Source organism: Triticum dicoccoides, chromosome 3A (assembly GCF_002162155.2).
Source record: "Triticum dicoccoides isolate Atlit2015 ecotype Zavitan chromosome 3A, WEW_v2.0, whole genome shotgun sequence".
NCBI lineage: Eukaryota > Viridiplantae > Streptophyta > Magnoliopsida > Poales > Poaceae > Triticum > Triticum dicoccoides.
The window spans coordinates 173,302,898-173,317,639 of NC_041384.1; the positions used below are offsets into that span (position 1 = coordinate 173,302,898).

A 14,742-nucleotide genomic window follows, 5' to 3' on the forward strand; every position below is an offset into this window, starting at 1 on the left:
GGTATTCACACTATGAATATGTGTAACATTACGCTCGAGATTCATTAAGAATAAATCATTCACCAACGGAGCATGACCATAAAACATATCTCTCATATAAATAGAACAACCATTATTCTCGGATTTAAATGAGTAGCCATCTCGAATTAAACGAGATCCTGATACAATGTTCATGCTCAAAGCTGGCACTAAATAACAATTATTGAGGTTTAAAACTAATCCCGTAGGTAAATGTAGAGGTAGCGTGCCGACGGCGATCACATAGACCTTGGAACCATTCCCGATGCGCATCGTCACCTTGTCCTTCGCCAGTCTCCGCTTATTCCGCAGCTCCTGCTTTGAGTTACAAATGTGAGCAACCGCACCGGTATCAAATACCCAGGAGCTACTACGAGTACTGGTAAGGTACACATCAATTACATGTATATCACATATACCTTTAGTGTTGCCAGCCTTCTTGTCCGCTAAGTATTTGGGGCAGTTCCGCTTCCAGTGACCACTTCCCTTGCAATAAAAGCACTCAGTTTCGGGCTTGGGTCAATGCTTTGGCTTCTTCCCGGCAGCTTGCTTACCGGGCGCGGCAACTCCCTTGTCGTCCTTCTTGAAGTTCTTCTTACCCTTGCCTTTCTTGAACTTAGTGGTTTTATTCACCATCAACACTTGATGTTCCTTTTTGATTTCCACCTCTGCTGATTTCAGCATTGAATATACCTCAGGAATGGTGTTTTCCATCCCCCGCATATTGAAGTTAATCACAAAGCTCTTGTAGCTCGGTGGAAGCGACTGAAGGATTCTGTCAATGACCGCGTCATCCGGGAGATTAACTCCCAGCTAAGTCAAGCGGTTATGCAACCCAGACATTCTGAGTATGTGCTCACTGACAGAACTATTTTCCTCCATCTTACAGCTGAAGAACTTGTCGGAGACTTCATATCTCTCGACCCGGGCATGAGCTTGGAAAACCATTTTCAGCTCTTCGAACATCTCATATGCTCCGTGTATCTCAAAACGCTTTTGGAGCCCCGGTTCTAAGCTGTAAAGCATGCCGCACTGAACGAGGGAGTAATCATCAGCACATGGCTGCCAAGCGTTCATAACGTCTTGGTTCTCTGGGACAGGTGCGTTACCTAGCGGTGCTTCTAGGACATAATCTTTCTTGGCAGCTATGAGGATGATCCTCAAGTTCTGGACCCAGTCCGTATAGTTGCTGCCATCGTCTTTCAGCTTGGTTTTCTCTAGGAATGCGTTGAAGTTGAGGACAACGTGGGCCATTTGATCTACAAGACATATTGTAAAGATTTTAGACTAAGTTCATGATAATTAAGTTCATCTAATCAAATTATTCAATGAACTCCCACTCAGATAGACATCCCTCAGTCATCTAAGTGAAGCATGACCCGAGTTAACTAGGCCGTGTCCGATCATCACGTGAGACGGACTAGTCAACATCGGTGAACATCTTCATGTTGATCGTATCTTCTATACGACTCATGCTCGACCTTTCGGTCTTCTGTGTTCCGAGGCCATGTATGTACATGCTAGGCTCGTCAAGTCAACCTAAGTGTATTGCGTGTGTAAATCTGGCTTACACCCGTTGTATTCAAACATTAGAATCTATCACACCCGATCATCACGTGGTTCTTCGAAACGACGAACCTTCGCAACGGTGCACAGTTAGGAGGAACACTTTCTTGAAATTATTACGAGGGATCATCTTATTTAAGCTACCGTCATTCTAAGCAAATAAGATCTAAAACATGATAAACATCACGTGCAATCAAATAGTGACATGATATGGCCAATATCATTTGCTCCTTTTGATCTCCATCTTCGGGGCTCCATGATCATCGTTGTCACCGGCATGAAACCATGATCTCCATCATCATGATCTCCATCATCGTGTCTTCTTGAAGTTGTCACGTCATCTATTACTTCTACTACTATGGCTAACGCTTTAGCAATAAAGTAAAGTAATTACATGACGTTTATGTTGACACGCAGGTCATAAATAAATAAAGACAACTCCTATGGCTCCTGCCGGTTGTCATACTCATCGACATGCAAGTCGTGATTCCTATTACAAGAACATGATCATCTCATACATCACATATATCATTCATCACATCCTTTGGCCATATCACATCACAAAACACTTGCTGCAAAAACAAGTTAGACGTCCTCTAATTGTTGTTGCAAGTTTTTACGTGGCTGCTATAGGTTTCTAGCAAGAACGTTTCTTACCTACGCCAAAACCACAACGTGAATTGCCAATTTCTATTTACCCTTCATAAGGACCCTGTTCATCGAATCCGATCCGACTAAAGTGGGAGAGACAGACACCCGCCAGCCACCTTATGCAACTAGTGCATGTCAATCAGTGGAACCAGTCTCACGTAAGCGTACGTGTAAGGTCGGTTCGGGCCGCTTAATCCCACGATGCCGCCGAATCAAGATAAGACTAGTAACGGCAAGCAAATTGACAATATCGACGCCCACAACTGCTTTGGGTTCTACTCGTGCATAGAAACTACGCATAGACCTAGCTCAATATGCCACTGTTGGGGAACGTAGCAGAATTTTAAAATTTTCTACGCATCACCAAGATCAATCTATGGAGTCATCTAACAACGAGGGAGAGAGGAGTGCATCTACATACCCTTGTAGATCACGCGCGGAAGCGTTCAAGAGAACGGGGTTGATGGAGTCGTACTCGACGTGATCCAAATCACTGATGACCTAGTGCCGAACGGATGGCACCTCCGCATTCAACACACGTACAGTTGGGAAGACGTCTCCTCCTTCTTGATCCAGCAAGGGGAAAGGAGAGGTTGATGAAGATCCAGCAGCACGACGGCGTGGTGGTGGATGCAGCAGGATCCCGGCAGGGCTTCGCCAAGCGCAAGCGGGGAGGAGAGGTGTTACGGAGGGAAAGGGAGGCGCCAAGAGCAAGGGGTCCGGCTGCCCTCCCTCCCCCCTCTTTATATAGGGGCCTTGGGGGGCGCCGGCCCAAGGAGATGTATCTCCAAGGGGGCGGCGGCCAAGGGGTGGCTTCCCCCCCCCCCAAGCCAAGTAGGGGGCGCCCCCAACCCTAGGGTTTCTCAACCCTAGGCGTAGGGGAGGCCCAAGGGAGGCGCACCAGCCCACTAGGGGCTGGTTCCCTCCCAATTCAGCCCATGGGGCCCTCCGGGATGGGTGGCCCCACCCGGTGGACCACCGGGACCCTTCCGGTGGTCCCGGTACAATACCGGCGACCCCCGAAACCTTCCCGATGGCCGAAACTGGACTTCCTATATATAAATCTTTACCTCCGGACCATTCCGGAACTCTTCGTGACGTCCAGGATCTCATCCGAGACTCCGAACAATTTTCGGGTTACTGCATACTAATATGTCTACAACCCTAGCGTCACCGAACCTTAAGTGTGTAGACCCTACGGGTTCGGGAGACATGCAGACATGACCAAGATGCCTCTCCGGTCAATAACCAACATCGGGATCTGGATACCCATGTTGGCTCCCACATGCTCCACGATGATCTCATCGGATGAACCACGATGTCGAGGATTCAATCAATCCGTATACAATTCCCTTTGTCAATCGGTACGTTACTTGCCCAAGACTCGATCGTTGGTATCCCAATACCTCGTTCAGTCTCGTTACCGGCAAGTCACTTTACTCGTGCCGTAATGCATGATCCCATGATCAACCACTTGGTCACATTGAGCTCATTATGATGATGCATTACCGAGTGGGCCCAGAGATACCTCTCCGTCATACGGAGTGACAAATCCCAGTCTCGATTCGTGCCAACCCAACAGACACTTTCGGAGAAACCTGTAGTGTACCTTTATAGTCACCCAGTTACGTTGTGACATTTGGCACACCCAAAGCACTCCTACGGTATCCGGGAGTTGCACAATCTCATGGTCTAAGGAAATGATACTTGATATTCGGAAAAGCTACATCAAACGAACTACATTATCTTTGAGCTATGCTTAGGATTGGGTCTTGTCCATCACATCATTCTCCTAATGATGTGATCTCGTTATCAATGACATCCAATGTCCATAGTTAGGAAACCATGACCATCTTTTGATCAACGAGCTAGTCAACTAGAGGCTCACTAGGGACGTGTTGTGGTCTATGTATTCACACATGTATTATGATTTCCGGATAACACAATTATAGCATGAACAATAGACAATTATCATGAACAAAGAAATATAATAATAACTATTTTATTATTGCCTCTAGGGCATATTTCCAACACTCATTATGTCTGCAAGTTAGATAAAGCTTTGTATGGTTTGAAACAGGCCCCAAGAGCCTGGTACTCAAGGCTGAGCACAAAGTTACAACAACTTGAGTTTACACCATCGAAAGCTGATACCTCACTATTCTTCTATAGTAAAGGCAATGTTACTATATTTGTTTTGGTATATGTTGATGATATAATTGTTGCTAGTTCAAGTCCAGATGCCACTACCTGCTTGCTTAAGGATTTAAAGATGGAGTTTGCTCTTAAGGACTTGGGGGATCTTCATTACTTCCTTGGCATAGAGGTTAAGCAGTTGAAAGATGGTATACTTTTGTCACAAGAAAAATATGCCAATGACATTCTCAGGAGAGTGGGATTGGAAAATTGCAAGCCTGTAAATACACCAATCTCAACTTCAGAAAAACTCACAATTGACATTGGAGAGGCACTTGGACCTGACGATGCAACAAACTACAGGAGTGTTGTAGGTGCATTACAATATTTAACTCTTACACGTCCTGATATTTCTTATTCTGTGAACAAAGTATGCCAGTATCTACATGCACCAACTACTGTTCATTGGACTGCAGTTAAAAGAATTGTGAGGTATCTCAAATTTTCAAGAGGGCTTGGACTAAAAATTGTCAAGTCTCCTTCCATGCTTGTGTCTGCCTACTCTGATGCAGATTGGGTAGGGTGTGCTGATGATAAAAGGTCCACAGGTGGTTTTGCTGTGTTCTTGGGTACAAATCTTATATCATGGAGTGCAAGAAAACAGGCTACAGTCTCAAGGTCAAGTACTGAGGCTGAGTACAAACCTTTAGCAAATTCTACAGCTGAAATCATGTGGATTCAGACTCTACTTTATGAGCTTGGAATTAACGCTCCACAAGCTGCTAGATTATGGTGTGATAACATTGGTGCTACCTATCTTTCAGCCAATCCTGTTTTTCATGCACGCACAAAACACATTGAGGTTGATTTTCACTTTGTTAGAGAAAGAGTTGCTCGCAAGTTGCTTGACATAAGATTCATTCCTACTGGTGATCAACTAGCTGATGGTTTTACAAAACCACTTACTATGAGAAGGCTCGATGAGTTCAAGTACAATCTCAACCTTGGAGTTTCTTAGGTTCAGATTGAGGGGGAGTGTTGAAATAGAGTTGTATAGGGATAGGACTAGTGTTTGAATTGTAAACCTTTCCTATCCTTTCTTCTGTCTAACTCCTCCTCTACCGACCTTCTCTGTATCTCTCGATCAAACTCTTGATCGATCATCTTGTAAGCCACGACAACATCCATATAAATATAAGTGCGGCCCGAGAAAAGGGTTTAACGCTTCCCACGATTTATTTCACAGGTAATTCCATCTTCCATCCACTGTAAATTCATGTTCTTTAAAGGAGACGGTTAATTGATGTTCACGCATTTCCTTTAAAGAACAAACAAGTCAATGTATTTAGACATGTAGCCCACTTAAAGTTTAAGCATGAAACGGACATTTGAAAAGTTAAATATTATGGCTCCTTATTGCTCAAGTGTTGTCAATGATTTTGTCATTTCAGTGAGGCATATAACTTCGCTTTTATAATTGCAATTAGAATTACATGTTTGTTTGTGCTAAATTAATACGCTTGTTGTTGGAGGAGTTGGAAGCTGCATGTTAGTTATAATTTAAGGACACATGTGTTGAATTATGTAAACTTTTAAAAAATTGTGTAAACTTTGCCAACATTTTGTTGGGAAAGCACTACACAAGCTTACAGATGGAATGTAAGTAAATTGCTCGAAGGTGCACTTCTATATGTTTCAAGAGATGATATCTCTTGCACTTCACTATACATGCACGTTTATGATAGAAACTGACAAATTGTCTCCACTAATCCATGAATATGTGATTGGCTTTTGAAACATACTCATGTTTCTCTTTTCTCCTCGTACTAGCTTGGTATTAGGATGATCCTGTGGTACCTTTTGTTTTCAATATGCAATGTCCCTGGAAAGTGGAAAGATACATAATCATCAATATGCATAGTGAATCTGCATTAGTCACATAAGCACTACATAAAGCAAGCATATTTAAATGAATAACCATGACCCCTCTTGTGAATTTCATGTTAATATGTTACAAATTTTGCAAATTTCTACTTGAATTTCTGTGTAGTAAGTTCATGTGCTTCTAAATGAAATTTGTTACTGAGAATCTATGACTGAAAGTTCATCTTGTTAAATCTAGCATTACTAGATCCCTTTTCTAGAATGAGTACTGGATGTACTACGTATTTGGATGCCTTTTCCCAACAATTACAAATGGTTTTGCCAGCTCCCTGTGTTATTCATCTGAAATGAAGTAGTTGAAGTGTGTCCTACTGTGTAAATATTGACAGAAGTGTTATTTTCCAGCTTGCATGGTGTGAAACGTTTTCACATAGTCATCAATAAGCACAATGAATCAACTGTTTTTCGAAAATAATCAACTGTTGGATTAAAGGGCTACATGTTTATTTTGGAAAGAGATTAAGGTGCTACATTATACTGCTATTTTCACCAACCAATAGCTGAATTAGATGATCAAATCCAGATGTGATTATGCCTTTTAATTCCTTCTTTTGGAGGAATTTCCTTCTCCTTGGATGCAGGTTGAAGCTGAGTGACCAGCAGTTGGCAATTGGCGTCGTCTTGGGCAACACTCATCGGACAAAATGGATGAAACTTTTTGCTCTTGCTTGTTTGTCTTACCACTATTTCAGTTCAGACATGAATTCGTAGTATTGGTCAGTTCAGTTTAGCGCTATATATGCTTGATGTGCCCTGTTGGTTCAGAAGTAAATCAGGCAGTGTGCCTATGGGTTATTGGGTCCGGAAGTAAGGCATTAAACTCTTGATCTGTTTCTGTCGTGTTAACTTTGCCTATCCGGCCGTTCCACCGATTACCCAACTGGACGCATGTGAGATCGTGCTACATCCTTTGTTGAGTTATCTGACTTTTTTTTTCCTGCAAAAAAGATGAGGTGGCCGAGTCTTGTTTTTGGTAATAGTCCAGTGAAATGTCACTGCCCATTGCATATTGCCCTTGACTGGATTTGGTGGGTGATTTCTTCCCATCGTCTGCACGCTTGTTCGTCCGTCGTCGGAGTAGCATTTCTTAGGCTTTTGAGCTTTGATGAAGCGCACAATGTTGCTATCAAGAAATGACCAGCACAATACAGTACGTACAAACGTGCGCACGTTACAAACATTCGCTCGCCGATCGATCTCCGTGCTGTCTGCCCTGGCCAGTAGAGCAGCCCAGCACGGCGGTATGCCCGGGCCGTTCAAAGGCTGCCTGCCTGTCACCGCCCTGCACCTCCGCCGTAGCTCTGCAACCCCAACTGCCAAAAGATTCCGCACGCAAAAGATAGCCAGCGCGCGTACACCTCAAGCGACGCCCGGTACGACTCCTCCTCGCCTGCTTCGCTCTCTTCCTCCCTCCCAACTCGCCACCCCGCGGTCTCTGCAACCCGACAGAGTTCAAAGTTCAAACTCGTACTAGTACTTCAACAACCAAACCCCTAAACCGTAGCCCTCGGTCCCCATTCCCACCCAACCAAGTTCCTCCGCTCCCCCTCCGACCCGATGGCGTCTCCGTCGTGGGTCATCCTGAGCCGGAAGGCGACCGCGCCCGCCGCCGGCGACGACGGCCTCCCGCAGGGCGCCGCGCTCTCCCTCGCGCTCGCCGCGCCGCCGCGGGTCACCACCGTCAAGCTGCGCCCGACCGCCTGCCCCGTCGACCCGGACCCCGCCTGCAGGCACAAGTCCCCCGGCGTCCTCGCCGCCGACCCCTCCGGCCTCCTCCTCATCCTCACCCCGCCGCCCCTCTCCGAGCGGGACGACGGGGAGCTGCGCACCAGCCGTGACGCCAGAGGCGTCGAGCGCACCATCCGCATCGGCCGTGTCCCCAGGCCGCGCTACGTCGTCTGCGACCTGTCCTCCGCCACCGCCACCGCCTCGCCCGTCCCCGACCCCCACGATCTCATCTTCAACAACGACCTCGGCGTCATCGCCGCGCCAGGAGGCGGCGGCCGCTTCATGGTGGTCGAGTTCCAGACCATCGTCGGCGGCCGCGAAGCCACCCTCCTCTGCTTCTCCTCCGACAGCGGCAAGTGGGCCAGGAAGAAGGTCGCCAACCCCCTGCCGCGTTGGATGTGGACCTTCTCCGACATCGTCTCCCACGGCGGCAAGCTCTGGTGGGTGGATTGCGTGGCGGGCCTTCTCGCGTGCGATCCCTTCGCCGATGAGCCGGCCGTGGAGTATGTCCAGCTCCCGGCTGGGGACGTTCAGCACGGCCATGGTTGCGGCTACTGCGCCGAGAGAGAGCTCGGCTCCCGCCGCGTCGTGCAGCTCAGCGACGGCGTCTTCCGCTGCGTCCAGATGAGCTGTGCAAGCCACGGCGCTCCCAAGGTTTCCATGCGCACGCTGGCTGATCCGAGCACCGCAGAGTGGACGTTTGAGTACGAGGCGAGCTTTTCTGAGATCTGGGCCGCTGACTCGTACAAGGCGGCGGGGCTGCCGAAGAAGGCCCCCGTACTCGCTCTCGTCCACCCCAACAATCCAGACGTGGTATACTTCTTCCTGGAACAGTGCCTCTTCGGCGTCGACATGCGCGCGAGGGAGGTCGTGGAGTGCGAGCCCTTGGACCCGGCCAAGTCGCAGAAGAAAGGCAGCTACTCTTCCGGGCTCGTTTTCCCATTTGAGCTTCCTCCCGTGTTCTCTGCAGGTGATTTTTCTCCTAGCTTGCATGGAACTCTTCCCCGTGCTGGTAGCACTTTCTGTCAATTATTTTGTTGAGGTAAATACACTAGAGGTCTTAGAACTTGCACGCAGGTCATTTTGGTGCACAAAGTTGCAAAATACGTGTTTGTGATCACTAAACTTGCGAGACTGTTCAAATACAGTCACTCTCTCTGTATGCGAGCGTATCCGTCGATGCCAGCATGGCATGGGCCTGCTGTCAATGACACATGAACGCATTTTTGCACAAAACCCCTTCTTCTTCTTCTATGCAAAATAAAAAATCAACAATCGATGGGACGAAAAGTTTAACTGCCAGATCTCGAACCCCGACCTAATGCTAGTACAATACAGGTCACACAAACTGCGCCACACATCTGTAGACAGCTATTAAGAGTAACTAAGATTAATGTACAAAAACGGAAGCGCTCATGGAACAGAAATGGGCTGTGGTCTGGCGACCCATTTTGCACTTGTTTATTTTTCAGAAATTTGTAGATAGTATGCAAATTATAATGCCATTAATAAGATAATTTTAAATAATTTTCATGTATTATTCTAAAATAATACTTCTGAATTATAAAAATGTTTGCATAATAATAACACAAATAGTTTTTAAATATTCATAATAACACCTATTCGTTTTATTTGAGAAATTCGTGGATCAGAAAAAATTGTTCATGTATTATTTGTGCAATTATAATTCAAAATATGTACATGCGTTAAAAAAACTACATGGCATTTATAAAAATGTTTAAACACTGTGAAAAATATTCATGTAAATTAAGAAATGTACATTGCATTTAAAAAATGTTGACACATTTCAAAAAAAATTGTGAGTTTTACACAATGTGCAATTATGCTCGCATGGTTCAAAAAACTGTTCGCTTAGTTTTTCTATTGCATGAACATATTTTGAATTACACGAACATTTTTTACAATGTTTAAACATTTTTTAAAATGGCACATACTTAAAGAGAACAAGAGTGATAAAAACATAGACATTGTCTATCTCTAAATTACGTCACATGTCGCAGTTGCTTGATGGTTGGCTTATGCGCGAGTGAATCTCCATGTCACAGGTTCGAACCCACCGGTTGCACTTTGCATTCTTATTATTAGAAGACATAAATTTCTTCATTATCACTTTTTGGGTCCACCCGGATAGGATATACAGTATAATATAGTAGTGCAAAGTAAACACATGATACTGTTGGCGTGGTGGTTGTTCAATCGTGCCACTTAGCAGTACGTCCAAGTATGGAACCCCGCCGCCCCACTATTTTTCTTATTTTAGGGGTTCCTATGTAAATAAAAAAAGAACTGTGGGCTTTTCTATAAATCTATCATACAAGAGCAATTACGGTGGCTGACAGCGGGCCCGTGCCATGCTGGCGTCTACGGATACGCATGCGTACGGTGAGAGTGACTGTATTTGAACGGCCTCGCAAGTTTAGTGACCACAAACACGTATTTTACAACTTTGTGCACCAAAGTGACCGCCGCACGCAAGTTCTAAGACCTCTGGTGTATTTACCTCTATTTTGTTGCTCTTCTACTGGATGTTATGCCCTCTGTTACAGAACATGATCATGTGGCGTGTGCGTATGCATTTATGCATAACAAACAAGCTTACATTAGGTTCGACTGTTGTAGAGTGTGGATTGGTCTACTGCTTAGAGCTTACCATATACTCCCTCCGGTCCTTTTTAGTTCGCATATAAGGTTTGACTGAATTCAAGCTTCGTAAAGTTTGACCAACTTTGTAGAAAAAAGTGTCAACATTCACAATCTAAAATCAATACTGCTAGATGTGTCATGACTTAAAGTTTCATATTATATAACTTTAGCATGGCAGATGTTGATATTTTTTCATATAAATACGGTCAAACTTTGTGAAGTTTGACTTCAGAGAATTCTAATATGCAGAATAAAAAGGACCGGAGGGAGTACCGTTGAGCTAGTAGTATGTGGACGTTTCCTCCAAGCCATCTATTTATTCCTCATTTATTTCCAATGAGACTAACTTCATTTATTTTGCTGAAATTTCACACGAGGCTTAATTGACGTATTTGCTGACACTTTAGTGTGAGTTAGGAATAGAAGTGTGAATCATATATCTCGTTTACAGGGCCATGTGCATGTGGATTGAATGGCTACTTTAGCTACTTGTTCTAATGTGTGAGTGCGTGTGACTGTGTGTGTGGTACCATTAGAGGCATTAGCTAGCTTGATGCTATGGTTCCTGTATTATCTTTGTATGTTATTTCATTGCTGCATAATTCATTTGCCGCTTCGTTATCAAGTGTCGGGTCATGAGCAATGTGTATATACATCATGGTTTTAAATAGGGCGCTATCTCGACGCTATAGCATTTGGAGTGGCATCATGCTAAGCCATTTTGCGCCATTTAGCATGCTATAGCTCCAATTTAGCATGCTAATGCTTTTATCGCTATTTGCCATATTCCGCTATTTAAAACTATGGTATACATAAGATGCATGATTCTATAATTGTTATTTTATCATTTGCTGCCACCTTGTTTGTTTTGCATCTTTATCCAATTTTTCTAAGCACTACTACTACTATAGTTGTCACCAGGAAATCCACGAGGGACACTTTTCATTGCCTTTCAGACCTTTTCTTTTGATTGTAGTGATATCACAACACTTAAACCGGCTTTTGTGTTATTTTGGTTGCCCAATTTGAATTTCTTGAGAAAGACATATTCTCATGAACATTTGCACAGCACCTTGAATTACCCAATTTGAGTTTCCTGAGAAAGGCATATTCTCATGAATACTCTTCACTTCAGTAACAGACTAACTGTACATGTATCAGTACTTCACCTATTTGGGAAGCCAAGTGCCATTATATCGGATTTGAGTGTTAGCATATGGGCAGTAGTTAGGCATACAGGGGCATGCACTAACATTTTGTGTCTCATGAGAGTTAGGATGAGGGTGATTTTGTTGAAAATATATCCAAATCCACTCTTAACTATACCCTTTTGGCCTGTTTACTGATAGCTAGTTTATTTACTGGATATAATCAGTTTGGTGCTTGATGAATCTTTGTATAAACCATCCTACTCTTCGTTGTTGGTATTTGATCCAAAGCTGAAACTGAGTGCATGCATCTTATTTCATTATGGGCAGTTGTTATCTGCTACTCTATTGCCAATTTATACATTGTACCTTGTTAATGCTTATGTTTAAACTAAGTACAAGCTATGAAACTAGGGGTTAAGACTAGATTAGAGTGATAGGAAAGCATGTACGTACATTATATAAAGAAAATTAAATTCTAGTGAAGAGGAGATTAATTAATAGGATGCAGTTACTGTTTTTATTCCTCTTTTGGGCAAAACACTGACATTTTGAAACTCATTTTCCTGGCATTATGTCAAGTTGTTTAAATGTTTCCCTAAAAAAGTTTGAATTATTATATTTGAATTATTATTGTTATTAGTTCTTGAGACAGTGTCACTCTTATATACTACCAAGTTTCTATTGTATCGGATTACAGTTTCTACTAGTATTTCCATAACTGGAAACTAGCGTGTTTTGTTCAAATACATTGCATGTATCCAGTATTTTGCCTAACATCTCTTAGCTTTGGTTGAAGGTTCATCAGGGTTGAGTGCTGGAGATGGCGTGACTGAAGCTTTGGTTGAAGGTTTATCAGGGTTGAGTACTGGAGATGCCGTGACTGAAGCAGCGTCAACCTCAACGGCTTCTGCTCCATCCGGATGCAACATAGTTTAGCAGGGTGGGCGTTCCTCTTGCATTGTAAGAAGCTCCGAGCCAAGTGAAGTTTGTTGCGTGTCATGACTGGTTATCATGTAATGGGCTCCGTTTGCCTGTGAACAACTGGATATGTTTTGCTACTTGTGTCCATGGTAATTTCCTTTTCGACCTGGACCAACATGTACTGATACTATGGCTCATGGTACTGTATGGCCCATTTCACGAGCTGCCTGACAATGTGGAAGGTTCTATAAGTTTGTTATTGTTATATGCCTCTACTTACTTTTTTGACAACACAATCTCCTTTTATTCATTCACTGGTACTCCCTCGGTTCATGGATATAAGATGTTTTGGATATTTCAATATGGACTACGTACAGTCCGAAATGAGTGAACAAACCCGAAAGTGCTCTTTTGATTCTGAGCTCACATGCTCCCTGATAGAACAGTAAAATCTGAAAAAAATAGTAAACAAATTCAAAAAAAAAATCTTATTTCTTTTTGTGATAAATATTGACGAGTGTTTTAACTGCCTGCAAAGTTTTGTGATGAAATAACATTGGTGTAGGTCTGGCAAAAATAACAAAATTGATGCTCCAAAATGCTTCCAACAATAGTCTTTTTGGCACATTGATTTTTTTTTCAAACCTCCACGAAATGATTGTTTGGTCGCTACTTGAACTTGAGGCCTTTTGTATTTATGTTTTGCAGTTTCATAAAGGGTTAGCGAGAAACACGCAAACCACCCCTCCCGAGCACCCACCGTATACCAGGTAACCCTCAAAAAAATATTGCCCTCATTTCTACTTTCTCCGTTCCCAAATATTTGTATTTCTAGAGATTTCAATGAGTGACTAGATACAAAGCAAAATGAGTGAATCTACACTCTAAAATATGTCTACATATATCCGTATGTTGTAATATTTGAAATGTTTAAAAGACAAATATTTGGGAACGGATGGAGTACCATTTTTAGGTCATTGACGACCCAAAGAACTTCATGCAGGTGCGCCTCTGGCCTGCCCAGGACGAAAAAACCCATTTTTATCATAATTTTGTCATAGAATAGGTGCCCACCATATCCATGATGATACATGTTGCCACAATTATCGTCACTTCCATGATAGACTTTTTTTTCGTTCGGACCATAATGTCACGGATGTATCTATTTCCTGTAGTGAAATATTCAGAGAAAATATTGGGTGTTTAATGCCTAAACCTCATTTGTCCCCAAGGAATTTCTTTCTGCTACCATACTAACCCCTCTCTCACTGTTGTTCGGGATAGCATTCCATGTTATCCTTGCTCTTTACCTTCTCCCTGATCGTTCTACGTGATCTTGGGTACCTGCAGGGCCTTAGAACGAGAAGAAGACAAGACACATCCCCGTTGGAATCAGATAAATACAAATAACATCAAATACGCAAAGTCATTCTAGTGATCACATGCACAAATACATAAGGTCGCAAGGCCTTGCATCAATACATTGCCTTACCGAATTACTCACACGCGGCTATCGGATCGCAAGATGAACTCATTGAAGATGACATCAAGATAAATTATTGATTGATAATATGTCTTAGAATAGTTGCTAGATGCGATACACTAATTACAATTGAAGATGGATGGCTGCGGTGATGATAGTGGCGGAGGCTATGAAGACGAAATGGGAAATGGCGGCTGCTAGGGTTGGAAGATGGTTTTTGGTTCTACATTTCACAAATGATGCTCTCCCTGTTGATATTCTAGCATTGACCCCTTTATAGAAATTGGTCATGTGGACAATTTGGAGCTGGCGGCGTGTGATGCGAGCGGGTGCACTCGTACCATGGGCCGTCTTGTGCTCCATGAAGCCTATTGCGCCTCCTGTTGACTTTCCTCTTCTACCCAACTTTGTATTTCCTTGTATATGATGATATCCTTCAATGTTTAGTCTCTTTTCCCGCAGAATCACATTAAATAAAAG

At 43.5% G+C, this 14,742-nt stretch overlaps 1 protein-coding gene across 2 annotated transcripts; it reads left to right on the plus strand.

Annotated features, from left to right (window-relative positions):
• Positions 1 to 7,670: 7,670 nt before the first annotated feature.
• Positions 7,671 to 13,067, plus strand: LOC119271443. 2 transcript variants are annotated; one of them, XM_037553276.1, is made up of 2 exons: positions 7,671 to 9,013; positions 12,643 to 13,067. In XM_037553276.1, the coding sequence occupies exons 1-2, from the start codon at positions 7,873 to 7,875 to the stop codon at positions 12,792 to 12,794; spliced, it is 1,293 nt and encodes a 430-aa protein (XP_037409173.1). In that variant the 5' UTR covers positions 7,671 to 7,872; the 3' UTR covers positions 12,795 to 13,067. The 2 variants fall into 2 exon arrangements, with proteins under 2 accessions (XP_037409173.1, XP_037409174.1); XM_037553277.1 differs by having other exon boundaries at positions 7,673 to 9,013; positions 12,655 to 13,067.
• Positions 13,068 to 14,742: the final 1,675 nt, after the last annotated feature.

Coding starts and splice junctions, on each gene's coding strand:
- LOC119271443 (XM_037553276.1), top strand. CDS start 7,873: ATGGCGTCTCCGTCGTGGGTCATCCTGAGCCGGAAGGCGACCGCGCCC. Junction 9,014..12,642: donor TCCTCCCGTGTTCTCTGCAG/GTGATTTTTCTC, acceptor AACATCTCTTAG/CTTTGGTTGAAGGTTCATCA.